We start from the raw sequence: 18,893 nt of genomic DNA on the forward strand, positions 1-18,893 counted from the left end.
TGGGCTCTCTGCATGATAAAGGGCTCTCAATCATGATTTACGCTTGCGTAAAGTACTGTGTGGGAGGACCTTTAACCTCCCCTCTACAGGCTCTGGGAAGGCTGTTGCTCCAGGTGCCGGCCCCTCAAAGGAATGCGCATGTGCTGATTCGTCCAACCACTTTAAGTGGTTGGGGAGGATTTAAAGGGACAGTGTCCCATCAAACTTCGTAGAAGCCTTCCCCAGAGGAGTAAACTCAGTGCGCGATCTTAAGCGCGCATCTGTGGAAACAATTAAGTGAGTAAAAATTCTCATTTTGAAAAATCCTTTACCATCTTTTATCTCATTGAGCCCTCTTAATAATCGCTCAAGGTAGGGATTATTGCCACCGCTTTACAGGTAAGAAAACAGATTAAGATACGAGAAAGACCCTGCCTCAAAAACAAACAAAAATAAATAAGGGCTCTGAATCCATCACCAAGGAAGGTCTTTTTTCCCCTCCTCACCCCGGAATGCTCAGAGGGAGATTAACTGACCCTCCCTTCTCTCTGCCGTCGGTCAGGCCTTAGGCACCTCTCTGAAATAATAGCTTTTCATATCTCTAGTCCTAAAATCAAAGAATGGATTCTGCCTCCTTTAAGCAGGGGGGCATTGTTTTTGTACAGCCTTTGAGCTAAGTATGGTTTTTATGTTTTTTAAATGGTTAGGGGAAAAATCGAAAGAAGAATGAACTTTTCATGGCATGTGAAAATCATATGAAATTCACATTCCAGTGTTTATACATAACGTTTTAGTGTCACACAGTCTTGCTCATTTGCTTAAGTTCTGCCCAGGGCTGCTTTCTTGCTACAAGAGCAGAATTCAGTACTTGAGACAGAGGCCTGCAAAGCCTAAAACATTTATTTTCTGGCCCTTCACAGAAAAAGTTTGCCAACCGCTGCTCTGTAGGGGGCGGCCACACAAAACCTCTTACATCATGGGCGACTTCAGGAACAGCCATAGATAATTATGTTTCTTTTCTTTTCTTTTTGAGACAGACTCTCTCTGTCACCCAGGCTGGAGTGCAGTGGCACAATCTTGGCTCACTGCAACCTCTGCCTCCTGGGTTCAAATGATTCTGCTGCCTTGGCCTCCCGAAGTAGCTGGGATTACAGACATGCACCACCGCACCCAGCTAATTACCGTGTTGGCCAGGCTGGACTCGAACTCCTGACCTTAGGTGATCAGCCTGCCTTGGCCTCCCAAAGTGTTGGGATTACAGGCATGAGCCACCGCGCCCGGCCTATGTTTCTATTTTATTTATTTTTTTGAGACGGAGTCTTGCTCTGTTGCCCAGGCTGGAGTGCAGTGGTGCAGTCTCCTCTCACGCAACCTCTGTCTCCTGGGTTCAAGGAATTCCTGAGTAGCTGGGATTACGGGTGTGAGCTACCCCACCTAGCCTGTGTTTCTATTTTAATCTTACTTGGGAGCTGGACTCTTACATTCTAATGCCAAAACTCAGCCTGAAGCAAGGGCAACCGCCCTGGCCCACGGGGCAGGGACCTGTATTCCAGTCCCACCCATAGGTAGTTTCTTCTCCTCTTGTGACCCTCAGTTTTATCCTATGTAACTGGGGTTGGGTTAGTAAGTGGAGATAGTTCATTACCTGGAAGGAACAGGCTCCATTCAGGGAGGCAGGCTGATAGGACAGCCATTCAGAAAGTGCTTATGGGCCAGGCGCGGTGGCTCACGCCTGTAATCCCAGCACTTTGGGAGGCCGAGGCGGGGGGATCATGAGGTCAGGAGATCGAGACCACCCTGGCTAACACAGTGAAACCCCATCTCTACTAAAAAATATTTAAAAAATTAGCCGAGTGTGATGGCGGGCGCCTGTAGTCCCAGCTACTCGGGAGGCTGAGGCAGGAGAATGGTGTGAACCTGGGAGGCGGAGCTTGTGGTGAGCCAAGTTTGTGCCACTGCACTCCAGCCTGGCTGACAGAGCGAGATTCTGTCTCAAAAAAAAAAAAAAAAGAAACTGCTTGTGGAAGGAATCGAGAGCTCTGCCTTCTTCCATGGCAGGCTGGGGGCAGTACTGTGCTCACCAACTGATTATTACATTAATAATAATAGACCGGGTTGGGTTGCTCACTCCTGTAATCCCAGCACTTTGGGAGGCTGAGGCAGAAGGATCGCTTGAGCCCAGGAGTTTGAGACCAGCCTGGGCAACATAGCTGAATCCCTGTGTCTACAAAAAAAAAAAAAAAAGTTTCAAAAAATTAGCCGGGCGTGGTGGTGTGTGCCTTTGGTCATTTGAGCCCAGGAGTTTGAAGTTGCAGTGAAGCTATGAATGCACCACTGCACTCTGGCCTGGGTGGCAGACGGAGATCTTGTCTAAAAAAAAAATTAATAGTAAATATAATTGCCACCATGAATTAAGCCTGTGTGATGTCCTAGGCCTTGGGCTTGTTACTTTACGTGCATGATCTCATCTGCTCTGCTGTTCACCATATGTTCATGAGGGAGGTTCTATTAATATCCCCATTCTTAAGGGAGAGGAGACCAAGGCTACGTGCCTAAATGCTGTGGAGCGAATGAATGAAAAAGCATTAAGATTCAGAAATCATAAAAAGAAAAAAGAGGCTTGGAACAGTGGCTTACACGTGTAATCCCAGCATTTTTGGGAGGCTGAGGTGGCCAGAGTCACTTGATCCCGGGAGGCAGAGGTTGCCGTGAGCTGAGATTGCACCACTGCACTCCAGCCTGGGTGACAGAGCAAGACTCCATCTCAAAAACAAAAAAAGGAAAGAAAAAAGAAAAAACACCACTTCTCCTCCTTCCAAAGGTGGTGGGGATAGAAGGGGATATTCTCTTGGTCCAAGAAAAGTTGTCCTTTCTAGACCCCTGGCGCCACTCTGGGAGTTTGCTCTCCTCCAGTGAGGGAGACCCCAGGGTCAGGCTGCACTCACATCTGTCTCTTGTAACTGAACTGGTGGGCACATCCGTCTCTTAGGGGTTGGTGCCTGCGGGTCCATTCCTGAGCCCCAGTTCCCAGTGCCATGTGTGTGCCACAGCAGAAGATTAGACAGGACTGAGAGGACATAAAGATACTTCCCCAGACAAGCTCCATCGAAAACCAACTCCAGAGACAGTCATTCTCCAACCTAGCCTCGGAGTAGGAGCTAAAGGAGTGAGCAAAAAATCCTCGCACAGTAAAGGGGACGATATTCTGTTGGGAGGAAATGGGGTGTTGGGAACCCCATGGGGCATTCTGCAACGAAGTCCCAAGCCCCACTTTAGGTCCAGTGGTTTTTTTTTTTTTTTTTTTTTTGAGACGGAGTCTCGCTCTGTCTCCCAACCTGGAGTGCAGTGGCGCGATCTCAGCTTGCTGCAACTTCTGCCTTCTGGGTTCAAGTGATTCTCCTGCCTCAGCTTCCTGAGTAGCTGGAATTACAGGCGTGCACCACCACTCCTGGCTAATTTTTCTATTTTTAGTAGACATGGGGTTTCACCGTGTTGGTCAGGTTGGTCTCGAAGTTTTGACCTCATGATCTGCCCACCTCGGCCTCCCAAAGTGCTGGGATTACAGGTGTGAGCCACTGCGCCCAGCCTTAGGTCCAGCAGTTCTATATATATATATAATTTTTTTTTTGAGCCAGTACTTCATTCTTGCTCAGGCTGGAGTGCAGGGGCATGATCACAGTTCACTGCAACCTCTGCCTCCCGGGCTCAAGCAATCCTCCCACCTCAGCCTCCCCGAGTAGCTGGGACTATAGGCTCATGCCACCATGCCCAGCTAATTTTTCTATTTTTTGTAAAGATGGAGTTTCACCATGTGGCCCAGGCTGGTCTTGAACTTTTGGGCTCAAGCAATCCACCTGCCTCTGCCTCCCAAAGTGCTGAGATTACAGGCATGAGCCCCTGCACCTGGCCTAGGTCCAGCAGTTCTAACAAATACACTGGCCCTGGGCACTGCATTTAGGGGCTTCTTCTACTGGACAACTGGATTCCAGTCAACTCAAGAGGTCAGGGGAAGTTTGGGGTCAGGATTCCTCCCCATAGAGAGAAAATGGGGAGGGCCAGGCTTTGCCCAGGTCGGGGGGCATCCTTCCCACCTTAGATGAGGTGAAAACTCATCAGGCAAACTGTGTGCTTCAGACCTCAGGGGCCCTGAAGGGGTCTCTCCCTTCCCCAGGGATGGCCCACCCTCTGGGGTGAGAAAGGGATCATGGAGGTGGCCTGGGGGCTGCAGCTTTTGACTCTGTCCTGGGTGGAGAGCTTGGGTTTTGTCAGAGGGAAGGGCTTTCAAGGAGGAAGAGAGGCCATCCCTCAAGGATGGGTGGAGCTGGAGGGAGGAGATCCCAGGCAGCTGGCAGGGAACTGGGTGTCCAGGCCAGAGGAGCTCCTCCAGGTAGCTCAGGGGCAGCCAGGAGAACAGGGGGATCTGGAACACACCTGAAAAAGCAAACTTCATCTATAAATACATGGAACTTCATCTATAAATACAATACTGTTGAATTGTACAACTGAAATGGGTGACTTTTTTTTGTTTTGAACATACATCTGTCGTTGCATATAACACAATGTAATGCATTTCGTTTAAATTGTGGTAAAAGCCACACATGGTGGCTCACACCTGTAGTCCCAGCACTTTGGGAGGCCAAGGCGAGAGGATCACTTGAGTTAGAGACCAGTCTGGGCAACATAGCAAAACCCTGTGTCTACAAAGAATACAAAAAATTAGGCAGGAGTGGTGGCATGCGCCTGAGGTCCCAGTTACTCGGGACTGAGGCTGAGGTGGGAGGCTTGCTTGAGCCCGGGAGGCAGAGGTTGCAGTGAGCCAGGATCGCGCCACTGCAAAAAAAAAATAATAATAATAAAATAAAGCCGGGTGCAATGGCTCATTCCTGTAATCCTAGCATTTAGGAGGCTGAGGCGAATGGATCACTTGAGCTCAGGAGTTTGAGACCAGCCTGCACAACATGGCGAAACCCTGTCTCTACCAAAAAAACAAAAATTAGCCTGGCATGATGGCATGCATCTGTGGTTCCAGCTACTTGGGAGGCTGAGGCAGGAGGATTGCTTGGGCCTGGGAGGTGGAGGTTGCAGCAGTGAGCTGAGATGGTGCCACTGCACTCAAGCCTGGGTGACAGAGTGAGACTCTGTCTCAAAAAATAACAAAAAAAAGAATGTTCAACCTTGCATCCTCCAAGTGACACTGTGCCTATTTTGAGACCCAGTTCAAATGCCACCACTTCAGAAGTCTTTTTTTTCAGCCGGGCACGGTGGCTCACGCCTGTAATCCCAGCACTTTGGGAGGCCAAGGTGGGCGGATCACGAGGTCAGGAGATCGAGAGCATCCTGGCTAACATGGTGAAACCCCATCTCTACTAAAAATACAAAAAAACTAGCTGGGCTTGGTGGTGGGCGCCTGAAGTCCCAGCTATTCGGGAGGCTGAGGCAGGAGAATGGTGTGAACCCAGGAGGCGGAGCTTGCAGTGAGCCGAGTTTGTACCACTGCACTCCAGCCTGGGTGACAGAGCGAGACTCCATCTCAAAAAAAAAAAAAAAATTTTTTTTTTCTTCCAGGAGTCTTATCCCTCTCCTCTACTCTTCAGTGTCCCATTTCTCAAATGGAACATCTCTGTTTTTTGTTTTGTTTTTGAGACAGGGTCTCTGTCACCCAGGCTGGAATGCGACAGCACAATCACAGCTTACTGCAGCCTCTAACTCCTGGGCTTATGTGATCTTCCCACCTCAGCCTCCCAAAGTATTGAGATTACAGGTGTGAGCCATCACACCTGGCCTTAGCACTTCCTTTATATAAAACGCAAGTCCTGTGTGGTCAGTCTAGCCTTGAGACCAGGGCACTGGTACCCAGGGGGCTTGTGGAGGTGGGCTGTAGCCAGCTGGGAGGTGGAAGCCTGGCCCCTGGCCCCAACTTTTGATGACATGCTGTGTGACACTGGGCAAGGCGCTTCTCCTCTCTTGGCCTCGGGGTCCTTGCCTGGCTGCAGAGGCTCTGTGGGCCTGCCCTCCCTCAGCTTGTTCAGGGATGCAGAAGAGCCTGGGAGGTGGGCAAGGAGGGAGATCATGGATTCCCATTGGACAGACAGGGACACCAAGGGCCGGATGGGCAAGGCCTGCCGGAGGTTCCTGAGCAAGCAGAGCACTTGCTGGGTCTCCAGTGCTGGAGTCCTGGACCCCAGCCTGGTGAACTGTGGCCCTCGGTGCAGGCCTCTGCCTTCTGTTGCTTTGGTAGGCGGGCACCTCTTGCACACCCAGGCTTCCTCTGCAACTGGGAGGATGGCTGGGTGGTTCCGCTGGAGCACTGAGTGGTCACCAAGACCCAAAGCAAGATGGGGCAGACTCTGAAAAGGCCCCTAGTCCCCTCCCCGACCTCATTATCTGGTCTCATCACCCTTTCCTACTGCTCACCATGGACCAGCTGCTCATCCAGGCAACATTTCAGGGTGGAGATTTCACAGCAGTGTAGCGGGATGGAGTTCAGGGCTATAAAGAGTGTTGGGGTCCAGGATCCTAGGAGGGGGCGCCCAGGACTGCAGGCTGGGAACTTTTGGTTAGCATGCCAAACTCCTGGACTCCCACCTGTGCCTTGCATACCAGCAGCAGGATTTTGAGCAAGAGACACTGACCCACCCAGCACATCTTAGGGTCCAGGGGGGCTGAAAGGTCCGTCCGGGAAGGCTAGGCTGCCTGGGATGAGGTGGCAGCTCCAGGAGAAAACCTCCTCCTCTCGGGCTTTGCCACTCCAGGACTGGCCCTTTAAACTGGAGACCATGATGTCACCATAGACAGCAAGGGACGGGAGGGGGACTGCAGGCCTGAGGATGGACTGCATCTCCCAGCAGGCTTGGGTGCACCACACCCCTCCCAGCAAGCACTGACTCATCACAGACTTTTAACTAGTCCAGTGCTGGTTTCCAAGGGGTTTCTGAAGTGTCTGGTGGTTCTGGGGTAAGGGTGAGGTTCCTGGGGGGATGGCCTAGGGCATAGAAGGCCCAGGCCAAATCTGTGGGCCTGGCATAGCTTGCTGTGACTCCTTCCTGTCAGTGTCCTGGCATCACCCTACTTTCCTGGTGCAAACTCCTAAGCCCTCTTCTTTCCCTATGCAGCCTCCCTTCTAGAATCCAGGCTTCCCGCCCCCGGCTAGAGCCCATCCCACTCTGCTCTCTGGTTTCAAAAGCTTCGGCCTTCACCCCCGAGTCTGCCCTCAAGTGTCCCCTTTGGTCTAGCAGCTCACTTTAAACGGCGCGGGGACTACATCTCCCAGCGGCCCCGAGCCTTCCTGACGCAGCCCCCCCTTTCAGCCCGCGGGGAGGTGCGGGCCGGGCGGGGGGAGGTGACTTGATGTCATCCTGAGCAGCTGGGCGGCGGGTGCCGGTGCGCACGGAGCCGAGCCGGGGCTCCCGTTGCGCTGCACCGCGTTGGGTCGGAGTCCCAGGACTTCAGCGGAGATCCGCGCGCTGCGACGGCCGGTGCAGAGCCCGCCAAGCGCCCAGTCCCGGCCCGGGGCTGAGTTGGGGGCATGCTCTAGCCCCCCCGCCGGAGCCCGGGAGAGAACCCAGGAGCGCCGCCGCCCAGCCCCAGCGCCCCGAGCGGAACCGCTGCGAAGGGGCCCTGAACGGCCGTCGCCCTCCCTACGGGCAGCCCCCGGGGGTTGGCGACCGAAGTCTGGGTTTTCGAGAAGTGAGTGTCCCCCACCCCATGAGGTTTGGGGGGCCAGGAAGGAGGAGCTGAGGTGGGGGAGGGTGCCAGGTTCTAGGAGCGGGGTGGCATCGGGACAGCACCTCCAGTCTTGGGGTTGTCCCAAGTGGCCGGGTTTAGTGGAGCAGCGATGCGTTCCATTCTGAAAGGGGCAGGGATGACGATCGGGGCTCCGTTCTGAGTCGGGGCTGGCTTGGGGGATAGGCCCTATTCTGGGAGGGGTTGTTTTGGAGGCTTTCTGTCTGAGAGAAGGGAGGGACATGTCCAGGATGGGAGGGGGCTGCACCCCTATTTTAGGGTCTGGGCAAGGATAGGAGGGAAAAGACCTGGGCACTCCACGCAGCCTCCCGGCTCTTCTGAGGAACTGATGGGCTTTTTCTGTCTCTTTCTTGCTGATCTTTCTGCCTGACTTCGTTTTCAAAAGAGCCAGGGTGGGAACCCTAACTGGACTCTTCGGGACCCCCAGGAAGGATCTGAGGCCTGAGCCATCCTCCTTTCTACCCTGTCTGCCCCCCAGGACTGGGCAGTTGCAGGAGGCCCTGGGGGGGGGCCCAGGACTGTGGTTGTGCCCCCCCCCCCCAACGCCCGGACAGGATGGGACCAAGTTAGTCTGTCCAGTCTCACCCAGCACCTCCCAGGCCCAGAGAGAACCCCCGGGGCTCTGAAAGCTTGCTCTGCCGCCTGACCGCCATGGAGACGAAGCTGCCCCCTGCAAGCACCCCCACTAGCCCCTCCTCCCCCGGGCTGTCGCCTGTGCCCCCACCCGACAAGGTGGACGGCTTCTCCCGCCGTTCCCTCCGCAGAGCCCGGCCCCGCCGCTCCCACAGCTCCTCTCAGTTCCGCTATCAGAGCAACCAGCAGGAGCTCACGCCGCTGCCCCTGCTCAAAGGTGAGCTGGCTGCTGACCACTGGGGGAACCGAACCCCCGAGGGGACCAGCAGGGCCATGGGGTGGGGTGGGAGGCAGCGGGCAGCTGCCAAGAGAGGGAGTTTGGATACCCCTCCAGGCTAGGTTCTCTGCCATCAGAACTGACCCCAGCCCTCCAGCCCTCTCTGCTGACGCATGGCCTGACTGGCCTGTCATCCTTGGAGGTGGGACATCCGAAGGTGGTGCCACCCTAGGGGCAGACCAAGGCCAAGGGTGGGGCCCATAGCCTGGGTTCCAGGGGGCCACTATCAGCCCAGCCAGCTGCCGGATCCCTGGAGCAGGCGCTTGGCAGGGGTCCCTGGGATCACCTCATAGGTCCCTTCCCCAGCCTTAGGCCATAGGGCCAGACTGGCCAAGCCTGAGGACACCGTAGAGATCCTTGGCCCTGAACCCCTCCCCATTTCTGGCCCTTAGAACAGGGTGCCACCTGACAGGGAGGCAGCAGCTGTTTGGGGCACCTGTGGAAAGCTGCTGCATCCAGGATTTGTGATCTTGCTTTAAAACTCAGGCCATCGTACTCTCTGAGCCTGGATTAGGAGGAAGAAAAGCAACCCTCAAACCCCAGGAATGGAGGAAGGGACAGTAGTTGTTTGCTGTCTCCAAGGAGCAGGAGATGGCGCAAGAGCATGGGGCCTGGGGGCAGCAGAGGCAGCCGTGGAGATTAGGAGGGTCTGTCCCACCCACAGCTGGGGCAGCTGGGGGAGCTGGGGCCCAGGCCCAGGATGCCCTCTCCTCCCCAGATGTGCCGGCTTCTGAGCTGCACGAGCTGCTGAGCCGGAAGCTGGCCCAGTGTGGGGTGATGTTTGACTTCTTGGACTGTGTGGCCGACCTCAAGGGGAAGGAGGTGAAGCGGGCAGCCCTCAACGAGCTGGTGGAGTGTGTGGGGAGCACCCGGGGTGTCCTCATCGAGCCCGTCTACCCAGACATCATCCGCATGGTGAGCACCTGCCACCCAGGCTCCGAGGGCCAGCCGAGAGGGCGTGTGAGCCCCGTTTCCTGTCCACAGGACCCCTGCGTGGAGAATAACCCTGTACTCATCGGCTTGGCCTCAGTCCACGTCTTCCTTCCCCCCGACCTGCTGCTGCCCGACACCCACTGAATGCCTCCGGGCCTGCCCCACGTCCACACCTTTGCTTATGCTTGCCTGAGACCTGGAGTGCCCTGCCCCACACCCCATACCATCCATGGCCTGGCTCAGGTGCCGCCTCTGCCAAGAAGCCGCTGTCAATAACCAAGCTGGAAATCTCCCTTTTCCTGCCCGTAGACCTCACAGCTTCTAGCCTTGTTCTCCCCACTGGATTGCACCTGCCTAGAAGGCAGGGATGTGTCCCATTCACCCCTGGGTTCCCAGCCCCTGGCCCAGGGCTTGCACGAACTAGGCGTTCAGGTGATGATTGCCCAAGGAATGAACTGCTTGCTGGGGCAGATGCTGAAATCAACCCACTAGAACTTTGAATGAGGGCCGGGAGCAGCAGCTCACATCTGTAATCCCAGCACTTTGGGCCAAGGCGAGAGGATCACTTGAGGCAAGGGGTTCAAGACCAGCCTGACAGTGAGACCGCATCACTACAAAAATTTAAAAATTTGCCGGGCATAGTGGTGTGCTACTGTAGTCCAGCTACTCAGAAGGCTGAGGTGGGAGGATCGCTTGAGCCTGCCTGGGAGGTTGAGGTTGCAGTGAGTCGAGATTGTACCACTGCGCTCCAGCTTGGGCAACAGAGCGAGACCCTGTCTTGGGAAAGAAAAAAAAAAAAAAAGCTTTGAATGAGAGACTCCCTGGCTTCTGGCTTCAAGGGCTTTTCCTTAATGAACCCCAACTCTGCCACTCAGATCTCAGTGAATATCTTCCGGACTCTGCCGCCCAGTGAGAACCCTGAATTTGACCCTGAAGAGGATGAGCCCAATCTTGAGCCTTCGTGGCCACACCTGCAGGTCCGAAGGGTTGGGGAAGACAGAGATCCAAGTTTCAGAAGAGATCCAAGGCATGGGGAGAGGGCCTCCTTAGCCATATATGAGGGCCATAGGGTGGAATGAGTGGGTGAGGCTGTTACTGAACTCACCTTTTTGTCTGTCCCCCTCCCCCAGCTGGTATATGAGTTTTTCCTGCGTTTCTTGGAGAGCCCAGACTTCCAGCCCTCCGTGGCCAAGAGATATGTGGATCAAAAGTTTGTCCTGATGGTGAAGTGGGGAGCCCAGGCTGGGTGGTACCACAAGGCAGGGGCAGGCTCTCTGAGGGGCCAGGGATAGGATGGAAGCAACCTGGGGTGGACCCTTCCCCTGACCCTGACCGTGACTCTGGTTCCCACAGCTCCTGGAGCTATTTGATAGCGAGGACCCCCGGGAGCGTGAGTACCTCAAGACCATCCTGCACCGGGTCTATGGCAAGTTCCTGGGTCTCCGGGCCTACATCCGCAAACAGTGCAACCACATCTTCCTCCGGTGAGTGGCTGCTGCCTGCCCAGCAGAGACCTGGGGAGGGTGAGAGGGCTGTTAGAAGACTGCGGCAAAGGCCATGTGCGGTGGCTCACACCTGTTATCCCAGCACTTTGGGAGGCTGAGGTGAGTGGATCACCTAAGGTGAGGAGTTTGAGACCAACCTGGCCAACATGGTGAAACCCCGTCTCTAATAAAAATACAAACATTAGCCAGGCATGGTGGTGGGCACCTGTAATCCCAGCTACTTGGGAGGCTGAGACAAGAATTACTTGAACCCAGGAGGTGGAGTTTACAGTGAGCCGAGATCATGCCACTGCACTCCAGCCTGGGCAACAGGGGGAGACTGTGTCTCAAAAAAAAAAAAAGAAAAGAAAAGAAAAAAAAGAAGACTGCAGCAAAGTCTCCTGGGCTGCAGGGGCCCTTGTAGAACTTCTGTTTTCCAAGCCCTTTCTCAGTAACGTATTACATATTGATTATACAAAGCCTGTGAAGTTGACAGAGAATGGGTATTTATTTCCATTTTACAGACGAGAAAGTAGAGGCCAAGAGAGATGAAATGGTTTGCAGGGACTGGGTCAGTCCGGGGGCCTAGGAGCTGAATCATTTGACCCTTATCATGCCAGGCCATAAGGACGCAGAGAGAGATTCTTTCTGCAAACATGCACTGAGCACCAGCACCCACTGGGCATCAAGGCTCACGTGGCCTTGTAGTTGAGACCATGGCTCTGAAGCTCTATGGCCTACATTTGAGTTTGGTTCCAACGTTTGGGTGAACTTTGGCAAATTACTTAAGCTCTCTCCTAGTTTGCTCATCTTTAAAATGGGAATGCTGGCTGGGTGCAGTGGCTCATGCCTGTAATCCCAGCACTTTGGGAGTTGGAGGTGGGCAGATCACTTGAGATCAGGAGTTCAAGATCAGCCTGGCCAACGTGGTGAAACTCCGTCTCTACTAAAAATACAAAAATTAGCTGAGTGTGGTGGTAAACACCTGCAATCCCAGCTACTCAGGAGGCTGAGGCAGGAGAATCGCTTGAGCCTTGGGAGGTGGAGGTTGCAGTGAGCCAAGATTGCACCACTGCACTCCTGCCTGGGCGACAGAGCGAGATTCCATCTCAAAGATAAGATAAAAATGGGGATGCTGCTTGTACTAACTCAGGGACCATTATCGAGGTGACATGGGGCCTTTCCTGCAAAGCTCAGCATAGCTCCTGGACTGAGGCCGGGACTCTGAAACATTAGTTGTTATTGTTATTAGCTACAAAATGGGTGAGCCATGATCCCTGTCCTCCTGCACCTTGGAGTTCATTAGATTCCCTGCCTATTAACATTGAGGTTGTTTTATTTAACCACTGAGTCTTGATTTCTTCATCCATGTGATGGATTTCATAAGCCCCATCTCCCTGGATAATTCTGAGACTTACATGGTACGGAGTAGATGTGCTAAGTGTTTGTCATTCTCTTGGTTGACTGGCAAGACAGCCTTGAGCTTGGGACTCAGTGGCAGAGGTGGCTGGGCTGAGAAGGGCATTTCAGTGTGGGGGGGCGGGGATCTCAATGGGGCCTGGTTTGGGATGTTGGGAAGGGAGCGTGGCCTCTGGGTTGGGGGACAGTTGGATGAACGTGCCGTGCAGGTGAGGGTGTGCAGGCAGGATGCCTAAGGGGGCACTGGGCCTACCCTGCTTGCTTTGAGCCCACCTGCGTTCTTCTCTTGCAGGTTCATCTATGAATTCGAGCACTTCAATGGTGTGGCTGAGCTGCTGGAGATCCTAGGAAGGTGATTCTCCCTGGGCCTCAGCTGGAGTTCAGGATTCTGGAAGGAGGGACGGGGGCCAGGTCACCTGAGCCCTCTTCCTCTCTTCTGCCTCCTCCTCAGCATCATCAATGGCTTTGCGCTGCCCCTGAAGACGGAGCACAAGCAGTTCCTGGTTCGCGTCCTGATCCCCCTGCACTCTGTCAAGTCGCTGTCTGTCTTCCATGCCCAGGTGAGGCCCAGGCCTGGCCCTGCTGCAGCAGGAGCTCCAGACAGTCAGAGAAGCCAGTGGGTCCTGGAGGTCAGATCCTCCAGGGATCCTATCTCACCTTCTTTGTCTTTGTAATTCTGTTCCATCTACCTTAGAAAATTCCCACTGGCGCTTTAAGGCTAACCTCAGATATCAGCTCTGTGAAGCCAGGCTTTTCTTCTCTACCCTCCCTTGGCAGAATTACATTCTTCTCCCTCTATATTCCCAAATATTTGGATACACAAATCTATTATGGGAGATTTTGATACACAATTTTTTTTTTTTGAGACAAAACCCTACTCTGTTGCCTTGGCTGGAGAGCAGTGGTATGAACATGGCTCACTGAAGCCTCTACCTGCTGGGCTCAAGCAGTCCTCCCTTCTCAGCCTCCCGAGTAGCTGGGACCACAGATGTATGCCACATGCCTGGCTAATTAAAAAAAAATTTTTTTTTTTTGTAGAGACAGTGTCTTGCTATGTTACCTAGGCTGGTCTCAAACTCCCAGGCTCAAGTGATTCTGCCGCCTCGGCCTCCCAAAGTGCTTGGATTACAGGCGTGAGCCACCACACTAGCCATATTATGGAACCTTTTGCAAAATTTATAAAGATGAGTTTATTGACTGTCCCCACTCCCCGTGAGATCAGAGTTGTATTCCCAGCACACTGAGTGTGATGCCTGGTACATCCTAGGCAGGTGATAAATGCTTGGTGAATAAGAAAGTAACAGGCTGTGGGTGAGCAGTGTTTGGCATTCTGTCCTGGGCAGCAAGTCCTTGGCACCTGGTGCCTTCCTGACCCGTCTTCCTTCCCTCCACCTGTCACCCCCTGCAGCTGGCATACTGTGTGGTGCAGTTCCTGGAGAAGGATGCCACTCTGACGGAGCACGTGAGTACCTCTGGGGGCTAAGGCAGCCTCTCACCTCTGCAGGCGTGACTCCTTTCTGTCTTATCTCCCACAGGTGATCCGGGGGCTGCTCAAATACTGGCCAAAAACCTGCACCCAGAAGGAGGTATGAAGAAGGGCTTTGATGCCCACCAGAGGGAGGCTGGGAGGGCTCGGCCTCTAGAAGGCAGTCAGGTGTGTGTATGTGTAGGGGGAGATGTGAGCTGCTGCCCCTCTGTCCCTACTCCCCTCCCCAACCCACCCAGGTGATGTTTCTGGGGGAGATGGAAGAGATTCTTGATGTCATCGAGCCCTCCCAGTTTGTGAAGATCCAGGAGCCCCTTTTTAAGCAGGTGGCTCGCTGTGTTTCCAGCCCCCATTTCCAGGTATGAGGCAGGACAGGCGGGGATGGGAGCAGGGCTGGCCTGGAAAGGTTGGGTAGCTGACCTAATAAAGCTCCCTTTGCCCTCAGTTTCTCCTCCAATCCCGGGTCTGGTAATGGGGAGATGCTGGACTTAGGGTCAGGAGACCTAGGGTGAAGCCTTGGACCTGCCTTCCACTGGCTGAGGGGCCTTGAGCAAATCACTGCACCACTCTGATTCTGATTAAGCTTCTGCAGCTGTAAAATGGGCCAACAACCTCTTCACAGGGTGGGGATAAGGATGGAAGAGATTGTGAGTGTAAACATGTTTGGTAAACTGAAGTGTGATCCAGAATGTGATGGAGGACTGTTATCACTTTTCCCCTTTTGCTAGTGGCCTTAGATTTCATTAGACTCGCTTTGGGATGCAGCCAGGCTTCCCCGCACCATCCCAGCTAACTAACTCAGGTTCTGCTGCAAGCATGTGCAGACTTCCTCCCGTTCTTATGGGCCATAACCCAGTGGAAGTCAAGTCTTCCTCACAGTGATTCTGGCACTTCGGTTCATTAAACACCTAAAAGTCTAGTGTCTCATTTGATTCTTATAACATCCTGTTGAGATAGGTATTATTAGCCCATTTTACAGATGAGAAAACTGAGGCTGGGAGGTTAAATGCCTCTCCCAAGGTCACATGGCATAGTAGAGTCTGTAGTGGTTAGGATTCACCCTGCAGCATTGGATTCCGTATCTAGAACTCTTTTCCCTTCAACACTGTTGCTTCCTCCAGGGCTCAGATAAGCCCTGAAGGTGGGGTGTGTGAAGGTCAGGGGGCCTGGGCGTTGAGGTAGTGATGGACACCAGACCTTGCACACAGAGAGAAGCCACTGCCAGTTAATCACTCTGCCATCTTGTCTGCCCCAGGTTGCAGAGCGGGCTCTGTATTTCTGGAACAATGAGTATATCCTAAGCCTCATTGAGGACAACTGCCACACTGTGCTGCCTGCTGTGTTTGGGACCCTCTACCAAGTCTCCAAGGAGCACTGGAACCAGTGAGTGCCAGGCCATGACCTAACTCACAGAAACTGGGACCAGGGCCAGCCAGTCCAGACCCGACCCTAGGGTTACTCCTAGCTGGAGAGTATCACAGAAAGCATCAAAAGATGGCCCAGGGGTGGTGAAAAGGACAGGAAAGTGGGCAGTGCTTGTGTTCAGGTGGAATGCTGTATGTGAAGGGCAGGGAAAGGGAGAGGTGGGCAAAGCAAAGCTGTTTCATCTCCTCGTCCCTCCTTGACCCTGCCAAGAACCATCGTATCACTGATCTACAATGTGCTCAAGACCTTCATGGAGATGAATGGGAAGCTGTTTGATGAGCTCACAGCCTCCTACAAGCTGGAAAAGCAGCAGTGAGTGTTGGGGGCTGGGTGTGGGGGAAGGGAGAAGAGCAGGGAGGAATCAGACCCCCATGGCTGGAGGGAACCCAAGGACTACCCCAAACTCTGTCTGATCAGATGCTGCAAGACTGTCCATGCTCCTGCCATCCTATGCCTGACTGTCTGCCCCTGTATCCTCCCGTCATTCTTCAAGTAGCTCAGACTTGTTCTGACTCCCTGTAGCTTCCTACAGAAGCCAGAACCACTCAGGCCCCACCCGTCATCTTCTCTGTGACTGCAGGCTGGGATCTGTCTGTCCTCTGCTCTCTTCCCTCAGTAGAGGGTTTTTATGGAGTCACAGAACAAAAATGGTTCCATGCCTTCCCTTTGCCGGTGTGGGGGTAGTGAGGGAGTCTGGACTGTGAGGGAGTCTGGACTGTGGGGGGCCCCAGGAAAGGGAGCTGCCTCACCCTCTCTCCCCAGGGAGCAGCAGAAGGCCCAGGAGCGTCAGGAGTTATGGCAAGGTCTGGAGGAGCTGCGGCTACGCCGGCTACAGGGGACCCAGGGGGCCAAGGAGGCCCCCCTCCAGCGGCTTACACCCCAGGTGGCCGCCAGTGGGGGTCAGAGCTAGACAGCACCTCAGAAGGGGAAAAGCTAAACCCAGAGCTGTCAGTCCCTCTATCCCTTCTCCTGTCCAGGGGCCCAGAGAGAAACACACCTACCCCTGGCCTTGCCAGAGTGGCTTCTGAGGACTCCCTGCCCAGCCCAGCTTTCACTGGGGGGAGACGAGGAGAGGCAATGGTGGTCTTGGCAACAGAATGCTCAGCCCCTCGTGGCAGGACTTGACAAGGGCAAGCTTGACCAGGAAGCTGCCATCAGGGATCTTCCCCTGCCCCGCAAAGCTGGGCTCCAGCTGCAGGCGGGCTCCCACCCTCTGCTCCTGGCCTTGGGCAAGGGCACTCAGTGCCTCGCCTGCCCCTGCCTTGGCCAATGCGAGGTCCTTCCTTATCCCCACCATGGGGTCCATGGTCTATTTATTCTCGCCCAGCTCACCCTCTACACAGACACTGTCCTGGGTGCACACTCCTCCCTTCCCTCGCTGTGTACTTCCTTGTCCCCTTTTTATTTATTGGGCGGGGGAGGGGGAGGGCACAGGCAAGAAGAGATTCACAGTGTCCTGGGGTAAGGGGGGGTTCACAGTAATCATGGTCTACTCCTCTTTCCCTGGCTGGGGGTAGACTTAATAAAGAGAGAAATTCAAGAACTGCTTGCTTTATTTAGGGGTAAGGGCAAAGAGGGAAGTAAAATGATGAAAGATTGGTTTAGAAGGGCCAGGCAGAGGCAGGGAAGAAGCAGAAACTCCCCTCTTCTCAGGTGACCGTCACAAAATCTTACAAAGGGTCAAAGCTGGAACAACCCTCCCCTTATTTAAAAAAATTCCATAGCAAATAACCATCAGGGCTGGAGCCCCTTCCAGTTTTTGAATCTTGAACACAGGTTTCCCCCACCAGAATGTCAAGCCCTGTGACCCAGGGGAGGAAGGAGGGGAGAGGATGGGCTAGTAGCGAGAGAGGCGACACATGTCACACTGGCAGGCCCTGGCCGTGAAGATCTCGAGCTCCTCCCTCCGGCTCCCCACACACTGCAGCTGTACTTTGACCTGCGGGAGAGGGGAGTCCGTGCTGCAGTCCCCTTTCTCAGGGCTGTCTAAGATCTCCATCTCCCTGGTCTTCCTGCGACCCCAGCGTCCATCCACCGGGCCCGGGCCCTCCTCACCTTTTTCAGGCCACTGATGGTGCAGCACTGAGAGACGGAGGTGATGTTGTGTCGGTAACCACTGGCCACCAGCACAGAGTACCGAGAAGGGAAGGCGCTGGACTCACAGTGGCCCACACAGGCCTGTGCCACGTGGGAGCCCTGGCAGGTGCCTTGGCGGTCACTTCGCACTGTCACATTGAAGGCTAGAAGGAGATAGGCAAGCAGTAGACGGCGCCTCTGCCAAGGTTTGCCTCGCCCCAGCTCCCGTTGCCTGTGCCTCAGTGTGGGGCCCTTTAGGGTGCTGCCTGCCCCACCGTCCACTCTGTCAGCTCTTTGGTCCCACCCAGAACCTCCACTCCTCCTAGCCCTCCGGTCCCAGAGGTACTCACGGTGCAAGTGGCAGCCTGGGATGACTGCCTCCTGGCCCCAGGCTTCAGTGACTGCCAGGACCAGCAGACAGAGGACCAGGGTTTGAGGGGACGCCATAGGCATCTGAAACACAGTGGGGAGATGTCTCTACGTGGGTGTCCATGTGGGATGGCGAGTTCTTTAAATACTGCATTCCAGCTGAGTGAGCCAGGGCTGGCTGGTCTGACAGGTGAGGTGTGTCTGAATGGTGCTGCCTTTTCCCTGTATCTGCCTTTGTGTGTGTGTGTGTGTGTATGGGTGTGAGTGTGAGCAGCTGTCTCTGGAAAGGACCTGTGTGTCAGCCCTCTGTGCAGTGATTCTCCCTTCCCTGGAATTTTCTTCGCCATCTGGAGCGCAAACATCTTCCTCCCTCCATCTGCCCTATCTTGGCCTGCAGGGCCCTCGTCCACATTCCCAGACCCTCCCCAGAGCTCCTCCTGTCTCAGCGAGCTCACCACTTCCGAGGCCCAGGAACAGAGTGGCTTGCAGTTTTCCTGTGCCTCCTGCTGGTCTCCAGCTTGGTGCTGGCTCTCCAGGCTTTTATTTGCAGCATTTTGGAGCCACGCCCTCTTGGAGATCGGCTTTCAAACCAGCCTCCCCTGCCTGAAGCCTCAGAGCGATCCCACCTGGGGGATCTTGCTCTTTGAGGTGTGGTCCTCGGAGAGCAGCTCCTGCTGCTTTCTGCTTCTTTCTGTCCAAAAAGCTACCCACAGTCCAGGCCTCGATAAGTCAGATGTGGAGAGAAGCCTAGGAGCTGGTGGAGTGTGCAGCGTGTGTGCAGCTGACGACACAGGGGTCAAGACTCTTGGCTGAGTTGTGGGCACCTGGGTTCTCTTTGCTCTGTGACCTTGGACAGAACATTTCCCTGTTCAGGGCCTGATCACCCCTAACTTTATTATCATTTATTACTATTATTTTGAGAGGGTCTGGCTCTGTCACCTAGGCTGGAGTGTGGTGGTGTTATCTCGGCTCACTGCAACCTCCACCTCCCAGCCTCCCAGACTCAAGCCATCCTCCCCCTTAGCCTCCTGAGTAGCTGGGACCACAGGCACACCACTATGACCAGCTA

The 18,893-nt window shown here is 54.4% G+C and overlaps 2 protein-coding genes across 4 annotated transcripts; one reads left to right on the forward strand and one right to left on the reverse strand.

The window, feature by feature from the left end:
• The first annotated feature begins 183 nt into the window (after positions 1–183).
• On the forward strand, positions 184–16,919 carry PPP2R5B (protein phosphatase 2 regulatory subunit B'beta). 3 transcript variants are annotated; one of them, XM_055354454.2, is made up of 15 exons: positions 184–276; positions 7,092–7,665; positions 8,108–8,572; positions 9,351–9,547; positions 10,441–10,542; positions 10,696–10,788; positions 10,919–11,049; positions 12,761–12,820; positions 12,920–13,028; positions 13,877–13,930; positions 14,004–14,054; positions 14,194–14,313; positions 15,210–15,337; positions 15,590–15,691; positions 16,142–16,919. In XM_055354454.2, exons 3-15 carry the CDS (start codon positions 8,374–8,376, stop codon positions 16,287–16,289), a joined length of 1,494 nt encoding a protein of 497 aa, XP_055210429.1. In that variant the 5' UTR covers positions 184–276; positions 7,092–7,665; positions 8,108–8,373; the 3' UTR covers positions 16,290–16,919. The 3 variants fall into 3 exon arrangements, with proteins under 3 accessions (XP_055210429.1, XP_055210430.1, XP_063549312.1); XM_055354455.1 differs by lacking the exon at positions 10,696–10,788 and having other exon boundaries at positions 210–276; XM_063693242.1 differs by lacking the exon at positions 184–276 and having other exon boundaries at positions 6,889–7,665.
• On the reverse strand, positions 16,915–18,893 carry GPHA2 (glycoprotein hormone subunit alpha 2). The gene is made up of 4 exons (XM_004051470.4): positions 18,280–18,893; positions 17,806–17,908; positions 17,435–17,619; positions 16,915–17,318 (listed from the first exon to the last, which is right to left on the reverse strand). Exons 2-4 carry the CDS (start codon positions 17,906–17,908, stop codon positions 17,217–17,219), a joined length of 390 nt encoding a protein of 129 aa, XP_004051518.1. The 5' UTR covers positions 18,280–18,893; the 3' UTR covers positions 16,915–17,216.

This window comes from Gorilla gorilla, chromosome 9, assembly GCF_029281585.2.
Source record: "Gorilla gorilla gorilla isolate KB3781 chromosome 9, NHGRI_mGorGor1-v2.1_pri, whole genome shotgun sequence".
NCBI lineage: Eukaryota > Metazoa > Chordata > Mammalia > Primates > Hominidae > Gorilla > Gorilla gorilla.